Here is a 20,309-nt window from a genome sequence, read left to right as displayed (position 1 = left end):
CTTCAGTCGCTCAGTCCTGTTCTGACCTTATGAAACCCCATGGACTGCAGCCCGCCAGCCTGCTCTCTCCATGGGGATTCTCCAGGCAAGAATACTGGAGTGGGTTGCCATGCCCTCCTCCAGATGAGGAATATTCGGTCGGTTCAGTCTAGTCGCTCAGTTGTGTCTGACTCTTTGCGACCTTAGGGACTGCAGCACACCAGGCTTTACTGTCCATCACCAACTCTTGGAACTTCCTCAGACTCATGTCCATCGAGTCGCTGATGCCATCCGACCATCTCATCCTCTGTCGTCCCCTACTCTTCCTGCCTGCAGTCTTGCCCAGCATCGGGGTCTTTTCCAGTGAGTCAGTTCTTCACATCAGGTGGCCAAAGTATTGCTTTTTCAGCTTCAGCATCAGCCCTTCCAATGAATATTGGTGTATGTACTGCTTTCCCAATTTGGAACCAGTCTGTTGTTCCACATCCGGCTCTAACTGTTGCTTCTTGACCTGCATACAGATTTCTCAGGAGGCAGGTCAGGTGGTCTGGTATTCCCATCTCTTGATGAATTTTCCACAGTTTGCTGTGATCCACACAGTCAAAGACTTTAGTGTAATCAATGAAGCAGAAGTAGATGTTTTTCTGGAATTCTTTTGCTTTTTCTGTGATTCAGCAGATGTTGGCAATTGGATCTCTGGTTCCTCTGCTTTTCCTAAATCCAGCTTGAACATCTGGGAGTTCTTGGTTCATGTCCTGTTGAAGCCTAGCTTGGAGAATTTTGAGCATTAGATTGCTCGTGTGTGAAATTAGCTATACTCCAATAAAATTTTTTTTAAAAAGTCCAGTTTCAAAAAACCCTCCACAAATTTCACTGGGTTGTTGTCATGATTAAATAAGGTAGTATTTGGAAAGCAATAGAATAATGCCTTATATGTGGTAAACACTATAAAAGTTTATCATTACTATCATTATGATTTTATGTGGTCTTCACTGTTACTCCCGTTTTATAGGTGAGGAAAAGGGTAAGCAACTCACCCACTGTCATGGAGTGAGTCAGTGATAGACTTGGACCACAACCTGGGTCTCTACCATCCTGTCCAGGGGTTTCCAGCTCCTGGCACTGCCTCCCAACCTAACTAAATGTAAGCAGAGGGGTTGCTGCAGGCCTTGGAATGTCTGTTGCAATTAAAGACAGGGCCAGGCATAATTCACGTTCTCTCTGAGAATAAAAGGGGGATCCGTAGAGGAGGAATTTCAGGAACTTCAGAGAAGCATGTGAAACATCCCGCAACAGTTCAGTCCCACTCTGTTTCACGAGCTTTTTCCAGCACGTGAATCCGTCTTCCCAGGCTACCACTCCTCTTTCTCTCCATCCCAGGCTCAGCATCACATCACCACCACCTGTCTTTGCGCAGCCACAGGAACTTTCTGCCTGGCATCCTACCTTCAACACATTCTCCTAACTAAAGCCAAAGATGTATTTTAAAGGTAAGCCCGCTCATGTCAGTTCTGGATGAAGATGCTTCAGCGTCTCCCCACGGCTCTAAGGACTTGGACTAACCCCTTTCCTCTAGCCTGCAAGACTGGGCTCAGAACGGACCCTTCCTTTCATTTCCTATCTCATAACTCAAGTTCTGGGCTCCTTGGTCAAATTGAACTTCCCTCAGTTCCTCAAAATAGAGCTCTGGTGTTGGACACACAATCCTCTCTCTTTTAACCGTCTTAGTCTGGCCAAGTCCTACTGATCCTCTGAGCTTCAGCCCAGAACGCAGCTCTTCTGGGAAAACTTTTTGCATTTTTCACTCCACTTTTTGCACTCTTGATAACATATGTCATGCAGCATGGAAACTGCTGTATCCTTGCCTATATATCTCACTGGAATCTGGGCTCCTGGAGGACAATAGCCGTGCCTCTTTGATTCAATGCTATACCTGCATCTAACACAAGAGCTGAAGATAAATATGCTAGTTGAAACTGAGGAAATGGAGGCTATTCCCAAAGGGGAACTTGTAGGTAGAGTGCGAAAATAAAATTATTAAGGCCAGAAACTTTAGGAACATTTCCAGAAATGGTGAAAGAGGCTGTTTGGAGGGTCAAGAGGTAGACAACACCGTGGCAACACCTGTGGGAAGAGACAGCATTAAGAAAGAGAGCTCGGAACGATGCAGAAGAGGGGATCTGCAGAGGAGAGAGAGTGTTAAGAAAGAGGGCCCAGAATGAGGCAGAAGAGAGGTTCTGCAGGGGAGAGGCGATTACTGATGGAGTTAGCTTTTAGGGGAGCTTGGAAAATCCCATGGATGAGGGAGCCTGGTAGGCTGTAGTCCATGGTGTCGCTAAGAGTTGGACATGACTGAGCAACTTCACTTTTCACTTTCATGCATTGGAGAAGGAAATGGCAACCCACTCCAGTGTTCTTGCCTGGAGAATCCCAGGGACGGGGGAGCCTGGTGGGCTGCTGTCTATGGGGTTGCACAGAGTCGGACACGACTGAAGCGACTTAGCAGCAGCAGCAGCAGCAGATGTGGATTAGGGTTACCCAGCTATTTTGGTTTGCCTGGTGCTGTCCCCGTTTTAAAATCGAAAGTCCTGTGTCCAGTGAAAACCCTTGGTTCAGGCAAACCTAGGTTGGTGGTGTTAAGGTGGAATCCAGATTATTAGAGGAGCTAGTGGTTCTGGACAAAGGCTACTTCTCTCTGAGTTATGAGAGAAGGCAGAGAAGGAGAGAAGGGCAGGATTAAATCAAGGGTGTGGGCTGAGCCATCAGGCTTCCCTGGTGGCTCAGATAGCAAAGAGTTCAGTCGCTCAGTCGTGTCCAACTCTTTGGGACCCCATGGATTGCAGCATGCCAGGCCTCCCTGTCCATCACCAAATCCCAGAGTTTACGCAAACTCATGTCAATTGAGTCGGTGATGCCATCCAACCATCTCATCCTCTGTCGTCCCCTTCTCCTCCCTCCTTCGATCTTTCCCAGCATCAGGGTCTTTTCAAATGAGTCAGTTTTTCCCATCAGGTGGCCAAAGTATTGGAGTTCAGCTTCAACATCAGCCCTTTCAATGAACACCCAGGACTGATCTCCTTTAGGATGGACTGGTTGGATCTCCTTGCAGTCCAAGGGACTCTCAAGAGTCTTCTCCAACACCACAGCTCAAAAGCATCAATTCTTTGGCATTCAGCTTTAAGATGATAGTAAAAAAGCAAATATTCACTATAATTTCCAAGTCAGATTATGTGGTAGCAAATGTCTGTTTTTTTTTTTTGAGACATGAATTATGTTCACAGAAATAAAATATCATTAACGATGCAAAAAAAAAAAAAAAGTAAAGAATCTGCCTGCAATGTGGGAGACCCAGGTTCCCTCTCTGGGTTGGGAAGATCCCCCTGGAGAAAGGAACGGCAACCCACTCCAGTACTCTTGCCTGGAGAATCCCACGGACGGAGGAGCCGGGTAGACTACAGTCCATGAAGTCGCAAAGAGTCGGACACGGCTGAGCAACTCCTCATCGGCTTCGGAACCTTTCCCTGTTCTGTTCTCTCCGGTCCTAGCGGCGCCGCAGTTGGGAGGACCGCTCACCGCTAGGGGGAGGAGCGGCGCAAACGACACGGCTGCCCCTCTAGCTCTCCCCGACGAGCTCTCTATGGCGCTCGTCAGCCCGGCCAGGCCGAGGGGGGCGGGGTCCCGCCACGTGACCGAGGCGCCTCCCCCCCCCCCCCCCAGCCGCCCGCCCTCAGGCCGGCGCAGGCGCGGTGGCCGCGTCGCCGTCGCGGGGCTCCGTAGCCCGCGCCGCTTCGCCTCCTTCGGCCCCTGAGGCGGCCGCTCGGGCGGTCCTGCGGCTCTTCCTCCTGCGGCTGCGGGCCGCGAGGGCCGAGGCCATGTCCCGGAAGCAGGCCGCCAAGGGCCGGCCGGGCAGCGGCAGCCGCAAAGCCGAGGCCGAGCGCAAGCGGGACGAGCGGGCGGCGCGCCGGGCCCTGGCCAAGGAGCGGCGGAACCGGCCGGAGTCCGGCGGCGGCGGGGGCTGCGAGGAGGAGTTCGTCAGCTTCGCCAACCAGCTGCAGGCCCTGGGGCTGAAGCTGCGGGAGGTGCCGGGGGACGGGTGAGGCGCGCCCGGGAGCGCGGGGGCGGGGGCGGCGCCGCGGTTCGCGCCGGGGCTTGGCGGCCGTCTCCGGGCGCCGGCGGAGCGCGGGGCGACCGCGAGCCCGCCGGCGCCCCCTCTCGAGGCGCGCGCGGCCTCCCCCGTGGCCCTCGTCCTGGCGAACTGCAGGGGGTCCTGACGGAAGGTCTCCCTGAGATCGGTGCCCGGGAAGCACCTCCTCCCCGGGCCAAAGTAAGGTGACTCTTAAGCCGAGACCTGAGGGGATGAGACGGAGCCGGTCCCGCGCCCCCCCCCCCCCCCCCAAAAAAAAGGTGACTTTAAGCCAAGACCTGAGGGGATGAGATGGAGCCGGCCCCCCCCCAACAAAAGGTGACTTTAAGCCGAGACCTGAGGGGATGAGATGGAGCCGGCCCCCCCCCAACAAAAGGTGACTTTAAGCCAAGACCTGAGGGGATGAGATGGAGCCGGCCCCCCCCCAACAAAAGGTGACTTTAAGCCAAGACCTGAGGGGATGAGATGGAGCCGGCCCCCCCCCAACAAAAGGTGACTTTAAGCCAAGACCTGAGGGGATGAGATGGAGCCGGTCCCGCCCCGCCCCCCCCCCAAAAAGTGACTTTAAGCCAAGACCTGAGGGGATGAGATGGAGCCGCCCCCCCCCCGCAAAAAAAAGGTGACTTTAAGCCAAGACCTGAGGGAATGAGATGGAGCCGGCCCCCCCCCCCCAACAAAAGGTGACTTTAAGCCAAGACCTGAGGGGATGAGATGGAGCCGGCCCCCCCCCAACAAAAGGTGACTTTAAGCCAAGACCTGAGGGGATGAGATGGAGCCGGTCCCGCCCCCCCCCCCCAAAAAGTGACTTTAAGCCAAGACCTGAGGGGATGAGATGGAGCCGCCCCCCCCCCCGCAAAAAAGAGGTGACTTTAAGCCAAGACCTGAGGGAATGAGATGGAGCCGGCCCCCCCCCCCCCAACAAAAGGTGACTTTAAGCCAAGACCTGAGGGGATGAGATGGAGCCGGCCCCCCCCCCCCAACAAAAGGTGACTTTAAGCCAAGACCTGAGGGGATGAGATGGAGCCGGCCCCCCCCCAACAAAAGGTGACTTTAAGCCAAGACCTGAGGGGATGAGATGGAGCCGGTCCCGCCCCCCCCCCCCCAAAAAGTGACTTTAAGCCAAGACCTGAGGGGATGAGATGGAGCCGCCCCCCCCCCCGCAAAAAAAAGGTGACTTTAAGCCAAGACCTGAGGGAATGAGATGGAGCCGGCCCCCCCCCCCCCCAACAAAAGGTGACTTTAAGCCAAGACCTGAGGGGATGAGATGGAGCCGGCCCCCCCCCAACAAAAGGTGACTTTAAGCCAAGACCTGAGGGGATGAGATGGAGCCGGCCCCCCCCCAACAAAAGGTGACTTTAAGCCAAGACCTGAGGGGATGAGATGGAGCCGGTCCCGCCCCCCCCCCCCCCCCCCCCAAAAAGTGACTTTAAGCCAAGACCTGAGGGGATGAGATGGAGCCGCCCCCCCCCCGCAAAAAAAAGGTGACTTTAAGCCAAGACCTGAGGGAATGAGATGGAGCCGGCCCCCCCCCCCCCCAACAAAAGGTGACTTTAAGCCAAGACCTGAGGGGATGAGATGGAGCCGGCCCCCCCCCAACAAAAGGTGACTTTAAGCCAAGACCTGAGGGGATGAGATGGAGCCGGCCCCCCCCCAACAAAAGGTGACTTTAAGCCAAGACCTGAGGGGATGAGATGGAGCCGGTCCCGCCCCCCCCCCCCCAAAAAGTGACTTTAAGCCAAGACCTGAGGGGATGAGATGGAGCCGCCCCCCCCCCGCAAAAAAGAGGTGACTTTAAGCCAAGACCTGAGGGAATGAGATGGAGCCGGCCCCCCCCCCCCAACAAAAGGTGACTTTAAGCCAAGACCTGAGGGGATGAGATGGAGCCGGCCCCCCCCCCCCCAACAAAAGGTGACTTTAAGCCAAGACCTGAGGGGATGAGATGGAGCCGGCCCCCCCCCAACAAAAGGTGACTTTAAGCCAAGACCTGAGGGGATGAGATGGAGCCGGTCCCGCCCCCCCCCCCCCCAAAAAGTGACTTTAAGCCAAGACCTGAGGGGATGAGATGGAGCCGCCCCCCCCCCCCGCAAAAAAAAGGTGACTTTAAGCCAAGACCTGAGGGAATGAGATGGAGCCGGCCCCCCCCCCCCCAACAAAAGGTGACTTTAAGCCAAGACCTGAGGGGATGAGATGGAGCCGGCCCCCCCCCAACAAAAGGTGACTTTAAGCCAAGACCTGAGGGGATGAGATGGAGCCAGTCCCACCCCCCCCCCCCCCAAAAGATGACTAAGCCAAGACCTGAGGGGATGAGATGGAGCCAGTCCCGCCGCCCCCCCCCCCCAAAGGTGACTTTAAGCCAAGACCTGAGGGGATGAGATGGAGCCAGTCCCGCCCCCCCCCAAAAAAAAGGTGACTTTAAGCCAAGACCTGAGGGGATGAGATGGAGCCAGTCGCCCCCCCCCAAAAAAGGTGACTTTAAGCCAAGACCTGAGGGGATGAGATGGAGCCAGTCACCCCCCACCCCACCCCCCAAAAAAGAAAGGTGACTCTTAAGCCAAGACCTGAGGGAATGAGACGGAGCCAGTCACCCGCCCCCCCAAAAAAGGTGACTTTAAGCCAAGACCTGAAGGAATGAGATGGAGCCAGTCACCTCCCCCCCTCCCCCGAAAAAAAGGTGACTTTAAGCCAAGACCTGAGGAAATGAGATGGAGCCAGTCAGTCAGAGAGCAGGGCCATATGAAGAGCAGTCAGACAGGCGCAAGGAGGTGTAAGCCCCACTTGACAGGATGCTTGGACTCCTTTGATCCCTTACTGTTGGGTATTGCCCTCCTGCCACACTCGGGAAATTAGGCCTGCGAGGGCCTGTCGTTTGCTAAGTTGAAGGCAGTTTCTCTTTAATTCTTCCTTGCATGGACTTCAGTTTCTCCACTGTAAGCAGTGGCGCTTACCCAGCATTGCTTGGGGGGTTTAGACAGGAATCTAAGTCCAGCTTTGTAGGTCCAGCTTTTTGAAAGAACACGCGGTAAACACTTGGGATAGTAGGAGGGAGAGAGTGGATGATGGGAAGGAAAAATGACCCCAGGAAGAGGGATATGGATCCAGGAGTGTGGAGGAAAGAATAAAAAGGGTAGGGAGAGGCGAGGAGATCAGTTAGCATCCCCATTGTGGGGGTAGGTAAAAGGGAGTCTGGTTGCAAGAGTGTGGCACTGTGGAAGAGGCAGTATTAATAACAGCCTGGCTATTGTTTCTTCCTTCATTTGGGGGCTCAGCTAGGCAAAGAGGCAAGAATAAGATGAAGCTGAAGACCATACAGAATTGCCTTAGCCTTAACTGTGGAAGAGGGGCAAGAAAATGTTGTTTGGTTTCCATTATGTTGCGCCTTATTAATCAAGACTGTGTATGACCTGGCCTTGATTTACCTTTCCCCGTTTTCCTGCATATGTGCAGTGTTTTAGGCAGATTGGATTTAGAGCTTGATTGCAATTTGTCCGCCACCACCTAACACTGTGCCTGGTACATTAAAGGCATTCAGTGCATTTTTGTTGAATAAATGATGATAAGAATATCATAGAGGAAGGCTACCTAGGCCCTTAGCAGGTCCCCTCAAAGACGTGTTTTCTTAGTGGAGTCGCTACAGTTCAAAGGTTGCTTTGCTGGGTCTTGCTTTTAGCCTAATACTTGATTTTTTGTCAAATATAGTTTATTAAATATTCTGGGCATTAGCCACTCGTAAGCACAAGCCATTGGTTTATAAACCGAAGTATCAGTTGAATTTGGTGGGTCTGAGCTGGTGTCTGATTCTTCCTTGCAAATGATTGGATTGCTTCTGTCTGCTATACTGGGATTGGTATTCCCACTGTCAGTGTGTCCAGGAAACTGACATACTCAACAGAAGGTTGCTTATGCACAGGGAGCTGCGAAGTCTTGAGCGAGTTTTCATAATGCCCTGGGAAACTTTGGGAGTGCTGCTTCTGCTCCCCTGCCCCTGAAGAGAGCGTATTTCTTTAGTTAATTCAGGAAACATTGGTTGAGGAAGGTGCTGGAAATACATTGCCTAGTAAGAAAGAAACAGGACAGCAGGTCTCACACATTCTGGTCTTAGGATCCCTTTACCCTCTTAAAAATGAATGAGGGCTCCAAAGAGCTTTGGCTTATGTGGATTATGGTTATCAGTGTTTACTATATGAGAAAGTAAAGTAAAAACATGGTACGCAAACACATTATATTAGCTTTCAGAGTGATAACAGATATCGTATATCAAGTAGCCTCTAGAAAACTCCATTGTACACTTGTGAGAGAATTAGCGTGAAAAGGATAACTAACATTAGTTTCGGAGTCAGAACTCTGAAAAGGTCTCAGAGACACCCTCTTCCCAAACTGGGTCATACTCTAAGAATGAATGGTATAAATACTTAAAATACAAGTTGATAGATTCTTTACAGTGACTGATTATAGCATACTGTTGAGAAGAAAGCACTCCCTGAAGTGGCCAGGGAACCCGTGTTCATTCAGCACATGTTCATCGAAACCTACTCTGTGCTGGGTGCCTCTCAGAGAAGGTCATTCTCAGACTGGGCCATGAAGGGCCAATAAAAATATGCTAAGAGAGCATTCTGGACTGAGGAGTAATATGTGTAAAGGCACAGGAGCACTTTATTTTTGAGAGATCTGCAAATTGTTGAGTCTGACAAGGCCGGAGGCCAGCTTGACTGCAGTGCTTATGTCGCTCCCTTCTGACGTCCCTGTTCTTTGGACAGTGTTAGGTCAAATGGTAATGGTAATTCCTACTCTGTGGGCTCCATGAAGCGAACCCCTTTCTGTTCACAAGTTCTTCCCATGGGTGCCATGCAGTGGGCTGTTTAGTCCTCTTTAGTATTGTGTCACTTTCGGATATGGTGAAGACAGGCTTTATCACTGTGCAGTGGATGGTGCTTCCTGTTTGTTACGGGTTAGTAGATATCAATGGATTATTTTGTTTGTTGATATTTCTTGAGTACTCTTGGTGAAATGTGAAGTTAGGTAATGAAAAAATAATCAAGTCTCCACTCTTCTGACTTTCCATTCTGGTCTGATAAGAATATTGAATAGCCTGAGATAGCATCTCGCTATATAAATGTATTCATTGTTGGCAGTGTGGCATTTGTAGCATGCTAGAGCCTTTGGGTGCTTGGGAATAAACCAGCTGGTATTCTGTAACGTAGCCTTTATGTGAGCTGGATCAGTGTAGCAGGGGTTAATCAGGGAGCCGCTTATAGGGTGTTGTAATGCTTCATGGGCCACCTTCATATTTATTGTGTTGTCCGGAGGGTGAAAAGTGAAAGTGAAGTCGCTCAGTCGTGTTCGACTCTTTGCTACCCATGAACTGTAGCCCACCAAGCTCCTTCATCCATGGGATTCTCCAGGCAAGAATACTGGAGTGGGTTGCCATTTCCTTCTCCAGGGGATGGACCCACATAAATTGGATTCAGTTTCAAAACAGGAAATATTTTAACCTTGATGTGGTCCTTAAAAACATGATTGAATGTAGCATGATTAGAATCTCTAATTGGATTAGGCAGTACAATATTAACATTTCTCTGAACTCTATCCGGTTGTGTCTTCCAAATGTAGCCTCAAATTACAGGACTAACTAGTAGTGTTCTAATATTAAAGCATTGAAGAATCATTAATTTTAGCTACTTATTTCTGTCTCAGACAAGTTGTTTTTTTTTTTAAAGTTTTACCTTGTTTTTATAATTGTAGGATTTTAATGACAGAAGGGTATCTACAATATCCATTAGTTCCTGCATCACGTGTGTAGCAGCCTCATCTTTTGGGTCTTGCTCATTGGTTTTCCACCTTGGTGGCACAGTAGAATCACCTGGGGAGCTTTGGAAAAAAATACAGTGAATGGGCTCTGCCCCAGATCAGCCGCACCAGAACCTTGGGCCGTGGGGCTTGGTTGTGAATAATTGAAAAAAAAAAAAAAAGTCTGCATGGATTCTAAAGTGCAGTTTTGTTGAGTACTGCTGATTTAGAGTCTAGATCCTAGTGTTGCTCAAACTTTACCATAAAACAGAATCACCTGGAGGGCTAATTAAATCCTTAGTGAGACTAGATTGCTGGGTCCCAACCCCAGAGAGTTTGACTCAGCAGGCCTGGGGTGGAAGGCTCAGAATTTTCATTTTGAACAAGTTCTCAGGTGATGCTCAAGTTGCTAGTCAGAGATCACACTTTTGAGGGTCAGTGATTGAGCCCATCGCTGCCTGGTCGAAGTCAGAACCACATGTAGAATTTGAAAATTTTTCAGTAGCCATATTAAAAACGTAAAATGAAACAGATGAAATTAATTTTAGTATATACAGCAAGCCACTGTATCTAAAATGTCATTTCAGCATATAGTCAATGTAACAAATTTTAATAAGATACTTTACATTTAAAAAATACTGTTCAAAATCCAGTATTCAACACTTAAACACACATGAATTTGGATTAACCACATTTCAAGTGGTTAGTAATCACCTGTGGATAGTGGCAACCATATTGTATAGCACATAGGTGGACAGTTCCTGAGGCTTGACAATAGAAATGTACAGAATCCTTAGTCTGTGCAGTCTGTCTGTGTAAAACTAACACAAAGTTGCCTTTTGTTTGTCCTTGTCTCTGTAGCTTCCTTGTTTTGGTTTTAGTTTTATTGTACAAGGATAATGTCCCTTTCACCATAACAGTTGGAGGCAGCGTTCATGTCCCCTGGAGCCTTCTTCAGGCTGAAGGTCACCAGGTTTAAAGCCACATCACCTCACTTGAACATACCTTAAAATGTACTGATCAGAATTACATCTAGTACTCTAGCAGTGGTCTGACCTCAAAAGTGAAAGTCACTCAGTCGTGTCCAACTTTTTGCAACCTCATAGACTATAAAGTCCATGAAATTCTTCAGGCCGGAATACTGGAGTGGGTAGCCATTCCCTTTTCCAAGGGATCTTTCCAGACCAGGGATTGAACCCAGGTCTCCCACATTGCAGGCAGATTCTTTACCAGCTGAGCCACCATGGAAGCCCAAGAATACTGGAGTGGGTAGCCTATCCCTTCTCCAGCGGATCTTCCCGCCCCAGGAATTGGACCAGGGTTTCCTGCATTGGAGGTGGATTCTTTACCAGCTGAGCTACAAGGGAACAAAACCTGACCCGCTGCCCATTTTTCTGCGTATTGTACTATTACTGCCCCCTGTTTGTGTTTTAAGTCGCTTCAGTCATGTCCAACTCTTCGACCCTATAGACGGTAGCCCACCAGGCTCCTCTGTCCTTGGGATTCTCCAGGCAAGAACACTGGAGTGGGCTGCCATTGCCTCCTCCAGGGGCTCTTCCCAACCTGGGGAAGGAACCCAGGCCTCTTCTGTCTCCTGCATTGGCAGGCGGGTTCTTTGCCACTAGCGCCACTTGGGAAGCCCAACTGCACCCTAAGAGCCCGTCAATTATTTTCATGTCTGTGTTGCAGTATTGTCTCATGCTAAATTATTGAGCAGCCAAAGCCCCTTGGGTGCTACTTGTGTGATTGATGACTTTTGTATGTGCATCTGGGGGGATAGTGGCGTGGCTCTGCAGTGGGGAGGACAGCGGCTGGACATGTTTTTGGCCGTCACAGCTGGCAGGGAGAGCAGTGGCAGTGCTGCTACCGGCCTCTAGTCGGCCGAGGCCAGAGATGCTGCTGAACGCCATCCCGTGCGTGGGACAGAGGATTGTCCAGAGTTATCAGCAGTGTGAGGGTGGAGAGGCGCTGCTCTAGCGTAGTAGGCGAGGTGTGGGCCCAGAAAGCAGTGGGGGTGGGGGGGGGAGGGGTCTCCTCGAGGCCCTCGGGCACTGGCCGCACTGTTCTCATGAGGATGGTGAGCACTCTTCCTGGGCTCCCTGAGGGAACCCAGGTCATTTGCAGTGTTGTTCACATTTCCTGTGTCATTGCCTTATCACTGTTAGAAAAGGAAGCGATTCATCTATCTTGATTTTTCATTTTGACTATTTTTAGTGAGCTCAAGGAAGTTTTTTTTAAATATAGAAAAGTATATTTAACATTTTAAGTAAGTTTGACACATACTCCTAACTACCCAGGGATAACTTCACTAACATTTTGGTGCCTGACATTGAATCCTGGATGCACCACCTACTGATTTTGTGACCTTGGGCACTTTACCATAGAGGGATAGTAACTGTGTCTGTCTCATAGAGTTAACTGTAAGGACTAAATGCTTTTAATACGAATAAAGTGTTTGGAGCAGCCCCTGGCACATTGTCAGAGCTGCTTAAGTGACGCTTTCAGTGCTTTTTCTTTGCATACGTTTGTGTGTGTTTCTCCATCTGTGTACATAGTGTGCAGGTGAAGGTGGTGGAGCTTATGCAGTGTACAGAGTTTCATGCCTACTTTTTTGACTTGTGTGTGGAATATCTGCCCCTGTTACTGAAAGTTCTTAGAAAACATGTTACTTTCTGTAGAATACCATGAATTTTGAGATATCAAATGTAAAATAACTTAGTATGTAATTTTTTGCCAAATCGTACCTCTTAAATGGAATTTAGGAGTAAACTAGTGGTAGCAGTTGGTAAAGGTTTAAGAAAAGTTTGAGAGAGAAGCTTAAAATTGAGAACATGTTATCCATTGGCTTCCTGTCCCCCCCCCCCCCTCCCGCGTTGAAAAAAGACCGCCATTGTTACATTTTAGCAACAGACCCCTCATTCTAGTGTATAGAACTCTTCTGTTCTAGTTCCTTCTAGAATGTTGCCCTAGATAGATGCAGAGTTTCTTGGATTCTTTTGTTTATAGAATCTGTTGCCTTTTAAGTCACCCTTCTTACCTGCCAAAAAAAAGAAAAGTATAAATCCTTATACGTTTGAAGAGATTCCTGCCTCTCCAACTTTCTGTCGAAAATTCACTTTTCTAAGTTGAAAATAAAAAAAACCTCTGTCACCAAACACTTAGGTCTAAAGTCCTTTGAGAAGTGATGAGTTTATATTTTGGAATTAGAATGTCATAGATTTTCATTTGGAAGAGTGAACAGTCTGATGTGAAAGTGGGCAACTGTCTGGCTTCAGAAGGGCTCTTTCCTTAGTTTTGAGGATGCCAGGTTGTGTTTCAGTCTCTGTGTATCTGGGCTCTGTGTTTGTGATGTAGTTTGGAATTTTAGAAGCCGTTAAGGGGTGTGAAAGTAAACTCTTAAGATTTATTACCAGCATTTTAATTTTAGGAAGAAAACAAAAGGAAAGCTAGGAGAATTTTCATTTGGCAGAAGTAGAAACATCACTGTGGCTCCTTGAGTGAGAGGAGAGGCACCGGGAGGGAGAGTGAGCTGTGAGCTGCACCTGTGGGCGGCCCCAGTGCTTTCCTTCCCACGCCTTTCTCCACTGTGTCCTCAGGACTCAAAACAGGATGGGAAGTTTGATTGCTTCTATCGGGAGCTTGACAAATTGCTGTGTTTGTGATACTTGTTAGGTGAATGATTAGTTAGCTGTGCAGCCATAGTGGAAGGGCTTTCAGAAAAGAGATAGTAGATACGATTTACCATTTTGGAAGGAGATCTGGGCATCATAGAGAGCCCTTAGATGTGGAGTGGCCGTGGTGTCTGGGCCCTGTCTTCAGGTGGTTAGTAAATCACCAACTCCACTTGTTGAGGCAGTGGAGGCTCAGAGAAGTTCAGTATCTTTCCTGAGTCAGCCAGCTCGTAAATGGGGAGTAGGATTCTCGTTTGTTGCCTCTCGAAAAGGGAAGGTGGTTGAATATCTTCCCTGGTGCTCTCCTGCCCCTGGTATCTGGGAAGAATCCTGGACAGTCAGAGAGCTGAAGCTTTATCTCTTCTCTGTGTGAAAGATTACCTTGGATGGCCTGCCATGAAGCATCATTGTTTTAGATGAACTAAGTTCATTTTTAAAAGGTCTTGACCAGCATTTTTGTTTTGATAGCAACTGCTTATTCAGAGCTCTTGGTGATCAGTTGGAAGGACACTCACGAAATCATCTCAAGCACCGACAGGAGACAGTGGACTACATGATAAAGCAGCGAGAAGATTTTGAACCCTTTGTGGAAGATGACATTCCTTTTGAGAAACATGGTAGGTTCACCGTGGAACACTGGATCCTCCAGGAATGATGCATTGGGTAATCCGTTAGCATCCCCGACCCTCCCAGCTAGGGGTTTGATTACGTAAATCATGACATTTTTTTGTTCAAAAAATATTTGTTTGTCTGCTCTGTAACAGGCAGCATGTTAGGCTGTTAAGAATCAGTACGTTTAGATGTAGGTGCCATTAGTAAAAATCATGATAATTAACTTAAAAAGTGACTTTTTATTTGGGGTGGAGGGGAAGGGAGAAGGGGGGAAGCAGGTTATAAAACAGTGTGTTTAGATTGATTCTATTTTTTAAAAAGTTTTATTTTTGGCTGTGCCTTGTCTTCATTGCTGCACACAGGCTTTCTCTGGTTTCAGTGAGGGGGCTACTCCTCACTGCAGCACGTGGCTTTCTCACTGCAGGGCCTTCTCTTGTTGCGGAGAGCGGGCTCTGGACGCACAGGCTTCAGTGGCCGCAGCATGCAGGCTTGGTAGTTGCGGCTCGAGGGCTTTGGAGTGCAGGCTCAGTAGTTCGGATGCACGGACTTAGTTGCCCCGCAGTATGTGGGATCTTCCCAGAATAGGGATTGAACCTCTGTCCCCTGCATTGGCAGGTGGATTCCCATCTACTGTGCCACTGGCGCAGTCCAAGACTGACCCTATTTTTAAAAGGTGTCTTTATACAAAACAAATTAGGAAAGGTCTGTCGTTGTTGTCTGACTCTTTGCGACCCCATGGACTGCAGCATGCCAGGCTTCCCTGTCTTTCACTACCTCGCAGAACTTACTCAGCCTCATGTCCATTGAGTCGATGTTGCCCTCCAACCATCTCATCCCCTGTCGTCCCCTTCTCCTCCCACTTTCAGTCTTTCCCACCATCAGGGTCTTTTCCAGTGAGTTGGCTCTTCGTATCAGGTGGCCAAAATATTGGAGCTTCAGCATCAGTCCTTCCAATGAATATTCAGGGTTGATTTCCTTTAGGTTTGACTGGTTTGATTTTGTAGTCCAAGGGACTCTCAAGAGTCTTCTCCAGCATCACGGTTTGACAGCCTCAATTCTTTGGTGCTCAGCCTTCTTTATGGTCCACCTCTCACATCCATACATGACTACTGGAAAAACCATAGCTTTGACTATAAGGACCTTTGTCGGCAAAGGGATGTCTTTGCTTTTTAATACGCTGTCTACATTTGTCATAGTGTTTCTTCTAGGAAGCAAGTATCTTTGAATTTCATGGCTGCAGTTTCATGGCTTAATTTCATGGCTGCAGTCACCACCTGCAGTGATTTTGGAGCCCAGGAAAATACAATCTGTCACTATTTCCCCTTTCATACCCTTCTATTTGCCTCAAAATAATGGGACCGGTTGCCATGATCTTAGTTTTTTGAATGTTGAGTTTTAAGCAGGTTTTTCACTCTCCTCTTTCACCGTCATCAAGAGGTTCTTTAGTTTCTCTTTGCTTTCTGCCATTAGAGTGATATCATCTGCAAGTCTGGAAAGATGCTCACAGTTTATGGTTGTTCAGTTCAGTTCAGTTGCTCAGTCGTGTCCGACTCTTTGCGACCCCATGAATCGCAGCATGCCAGGCCTCCCTGTCCATCACCAACTCCCGGAGTTCACTCAGACTCATGTCCATCGAGTTAGTGATGCCATCCAGCCATCAGTTGTTAGTTATGGTTTATAACTCTTGGCTCCAGTTATTTTTCAGAAACCAGTCTCTGTCTTTCAAAAACTTCTATTAAGGGGAGATAATAGGACCTAATTTCTAGGGAGTTTTGGTAAAGAGTAAACTAGATTATGCAATTAAAATAAGTTCTTAGTGCCAGCCATCTGGGGATCCTGGGACTATTGAGTATTTAAATTATCTTCTGTAGATTTTCTGATTTTTAAGTGATCATGAATTACTTTTATAATCAGAAAAATCAATAAGGTCATTTCAGTTTCTCCCCCAAACCCAAACACAATCTGATTTCTTTGAGGCAAGTCAGGGATTTAAATTAGTACTTTAATAGGCTCAAATCTAGTAAGAAAATACTTATGAATTTTAAGCTTTGATTCTGACAATTATTTACTGAGACTGCTGTGCTAGGTGCTAATATATTTATGTTTTCATCACAGGGCTCAGTCTTATCTGTCTCAGGAAAGAGAATCATTCTGTGTTTTGGAGCACTGACTCTGGGAACCAGTCAGGAGTGGGTGGGGGAGAGACTGTGAAGGGGCTGAGGTGGAGGGCTCTGCACATTGGTGAAGGGATGAGCACGTTTCCACCAGGGCTGTTCTGGGGATGATGAGTGAGTCCAGACCAGCCCCCAGTTTGGTAGTGTAATTGACAGGCCTCACTGGAGGTGGTGGGGGCCGGGGCCAGTGTTGATAGAGACAAAGATGATTTTGAAGTTGTGCTTGAGGAATGGCTAGCATAGCTGTGCTTTAATAAAGTAAAAGGCAGCAGGAGGAATACATTGAGCAGGGAGCTTTTCCCATTCATCACTGAGAAAGCACTCATTCATTAGGCACAAGCAGCAAGAGAGACACAGCAGTGAGACTCCACTGAGTCGTTTAGTCTACTCACCGAGTTCTCACGGTCCTCTTCCCGGATCATTTTTTGTCCGGCAGGCACCAGTTAATTAGATGGTCACCAGTTTATAGATTAAATATGGATATATGGAGCGAGTTTTGTTGTTTAATGATATATAAAATGAGTTGAGTCATTGATTCAATAAATGTTTTATGTGAAGAGAATCTTTGGTTTGTGAGTAGGAATTCTGCTTTGACCCTCTTCAGTGAAGACCACGTGGTAGGTTTAGGGGTGTGGCAGGACCTTAGATGTGCAGGTGCTGTGTCACGGTTTGAGTGTCCCAGTGGGTAATGGCTCTGATTGCCACAGCAGACAGAAATGACACCTGGAATTCTGCACGTTCTCCTTGTGTGTCACTGGAAGCCTAGGCGTGTTACATTTCCTGCTCTTACAGTTATGTTTTTAATGTCTCCCTCGTTACACTGTGAGATTCTTGAGGGCAGGGACTGTGTCTGTTCCCCACTGTGGCAATGGCTGGCACATAGTCGACACGAATATTTGTTGATAGGATAGTTGAGTGCTCACTTAACTTTTCAGGACCTGGTTATCCTTGCCTCTGACTGTGTCTTTTCTTTGGTCTATGGCTTTGGAGAATCAGCATCATCTTTTCCCTAACTAAACAGATACCCGCCAGAAACCTCAATGTTCTCAATGCCTTCTCATACTACTTACTTGTGAAGTCTTGTCACTTTTCCTCCAGTGTATTTTTCCTCATTTCTACCGCCTCATAGAATCAGGCCTCTTTGACCGTTTGTCTAGATTTCTTCAGTACTTTGGATTGGTCTTATTGCCTCCTGACCCCTTCACTTTGCTTTCCGTGTGGAAGCCAGAGAGGTGATCTGAACATATATCAGATAGGTCTTCCCCTGTCTAACACTTGTAGGCAGCTCCCCATTGACCTCAAGAACGTTCCAACTCTTCAGCCTTTACGATCTGTGATTTTCTTGTTTGCCTGGCTTCTTGCTATTTCCCAGTATATTTTCTTGCTCCCCCGCCCTGCCATCTCAGCATTCTAAGTTCCTGCCAATACTCTGCAGTCTGTAAACTCACCGTGTTCTGTTTCTTGCTTCTGCTTGGAACATCATCCATTCCTCTTCTGTTTGTCTTTTACCTGCCCTTTGGGAAGCACTGTAGTTGTCTCAGCTGAGAAGCTTATCTGGTACATCTCCCCTCCCCTCCCCTCCCCATTGTTCAGACTGGCTTATGTTCCCCACCTGGAGTTAGCCAAGCTGCAAGGTTTGAAGACACAGTCTTACTTAAGACTCCCCTGACTTCTGACACGAGCTGCAAATTTGTGGTTTCTCAGAACCATTCTCAGGTTTGATAATTTGCTAAAAGGACTCACAGAGCTCATTGAAGTCTGTTATACTCACAGTTACATAGTGTATTACAAGGAAAAGATCCAGGTCAAGTTAGCCAAAGGGTAGAATCGTTGGAGAAGACTCTTGAGAGTCCCTTGGACTGCAAGGAGATCCAACCAGTCCATCCTAAAGGAGATCAGTCCTGGGTGTTCTTTGAAAGGACTGATATTGAAGCTGAAACTCCAAACTTTGGCCACCTGATGTGAAGAGCTGACTCATTTGAAAAGACCCTGATAACTGGGAAAGATTAAGGGCAGGAGGAGAAGGGGACGACAGGGGATGAAATGGTTGGATGGCATCACCGACTCAATGGACACGGGTTTGGGTGGACTCCGGGAGTTGGTGATGGACAGGGAGGCCTGGCGTGCTACGATTCATGGGGTCGGGAAGAGTCGGACATGACTGAGCGACTGCACTGAGAATCTTGGAAGGTTATACAATGGTAAAATATCGGAAGGTTACACAAAACACGGTATTGTCAACCAGGGAACCTCACCCAAACATCAGTGTCCAGAATTTTTATTAGGGTGTCATCATGTAGATGTTATTGATTGATGGCCTAAGTGGTTGAAGTCATTCTCTAGTCCCTGAGGTCTTTCTAGGGTCACTTGACCAGAGAGGTCCACCGAAAGTCACCTCATGCATAAACTTAGCATGAACAGTTAGATGTGGCTGAGGGGCCCACTGTGAATAAGAGAGACACCCCTGTCACTTGGGAAATGCCAGGGTTTTAGAGGTTCTCTCCCAGGAGCCAGGGGCAAAGGTCAGACTTCTCTATGTGTAAGGCCAGATGCTTTACTACGTGTTTCTTTCCTGAAGTGCCTGCATATCAGCAGTGTCTGTTTTCTTGTTGTTTGTCCCCCACTGGTTGTAAACTCCTTGAGGGCAAATTGTGACAGGCTGTATAATGGAGTGGCCAAGAGCCAAGATCTTGGAGTCAGGATGCCTGGGATAAAACTGAGCTCTGCTGTGTACTGACTTGTGACCTAGGACACAGTTACAAACTGCCCTCTGCTTTAGTTTCCTCATCTATAAGATGGTGTGTGTGATAATACCTCTTTCACTTCTTTCAGATGGCTGTTTTGAGGGTTAAAAGTGATTTATGAGATAGACTTAGAGAACGAGCTATGGACATGTACAGACTGCTAGACTCTGACAAAGCTATTGGACTTTTCCAGGCATATACCCTGATTTCTCATTTTTGGAACTAAATAAATACCAAAGCATTATAAAGACTTTGTTTTTCTTTCCTATTTCCTTCCCTACAGTGGCCAGTTTGGCAAAGCCTGGAACATTTGCTGGCAATGATGCAATTGTAGCATTTGCAAGAAATCATCAGTTGAATGTGGTGATTCATCAACTTAATGCCCCTTTGTGGCAGGTAGGTCATCTGCTGAGGAATTTATGTGAAGCCTTTATTTAAAAATTATCTTTGGGGATATCCTAAGATAATGGGGCTTGACTGATGATATTGAACTATGCAGGGTAGCTTGGACTGTGAACCTCACCAAGCTTGTGGTGGCTTGGAATTAAACCCTGCATTACAAATGGAGTCTGAAGTATAATTCAGAGACTTAAAATGCCAGAAATATTACTCAACAGTTAGTTAATTGGGTGATTTGGGGCCGAGAGCCTAATGTGGAAATAGCATAGAAAATTTTGTAAAAAATCTCTGAATGAGAATTCAGAGGATTTGCATATAGATTCTAGTTTGAATATACCTGTTCCATGTGTATATTTTTGTTTTTTAGATGGAGAGAAACAAAGACCAAATTAACTATAATAAACTGTTGCTAAAAAAGAACTTTTGAACAACAAAATTTCATGGCCTAGGGTGTCAAGCTCTATGTCTGTGCTCTCCCCAGCTAGCCATAGCATTCTGATGGTGTTTCTACAGCAAGTAAGACTTCTCAAGTGTTCAGTTTGTGCTGTGGGATGGCAGAGCATGATGTTGAGCCGCTTAGGCCTCCCTTCCCCTCCTCATACCCCTTCGCCCTTGCCTTTGGTATTCTAAGTTACCGTTGCTGTTCTAAATTAACCCGATCTCCCAAACAGTCCATCAAACCAAACATTCTGGAGCATGGAAGGTCAAAGGTCAGGATGAAAATGTACACAGACCACCCCTTGCTTGCCCTCCTTGCACTTTTCATCCTGTGGCTCAGCTCTTGGAGACTGGTCAGGTGGTT

At 47.7% G+C, this 20,309-nt stretch overlaps 1 protein-coding gene across 2 annotated transcripts in view; it reads left to right on the top strand.

Moving 5' to 3' along the window:
• The first annotated feature begins 3,851 nt into the window (after positions 1-3,851).
• The window catches only part of OTUD3 (OTU deubiquitinase 3), a 35,415-nt gene continuing 18,957 nt past the window's right edge, over positions 3,852-20,309 (top strand). For both annotated transcript variants that reach the window (XM_052661065.1, XM_052661058.1), the window contains exons 1-3: positions 3,852-4,072; positions 14,047-14,195; positions 19,392-19,504. In XM_052661065.1, coding sequence (XP_052517025.1) covers positions 3,852-4,072; positions 14,047-14,195; positions 19,392-19,504 — 483 coding nt within the window. The remainder of the gene's footprint in view (positions 4,073-14,046; positions 14,196-19,391; positions 19,505-20,309) is intronic.

Source organism: Budorcas taxicolor, chromosome 2, assembly GCF_023091745.1.
Source record: "Budorcas taxicolor isolate Tak-1 chromosome 2, Takin1.1, whole genome shotgun sequence".
NCBI classification, from domain to species: Eukaryota; Metazoa; Chordata; class Mammalia; order Artiodactyla; family Bovidae; genus Budorcas; species Budorcas taxicolor.
This window is presented reverse-complemented; position numbering and strand designations above follow the sequence as displayed.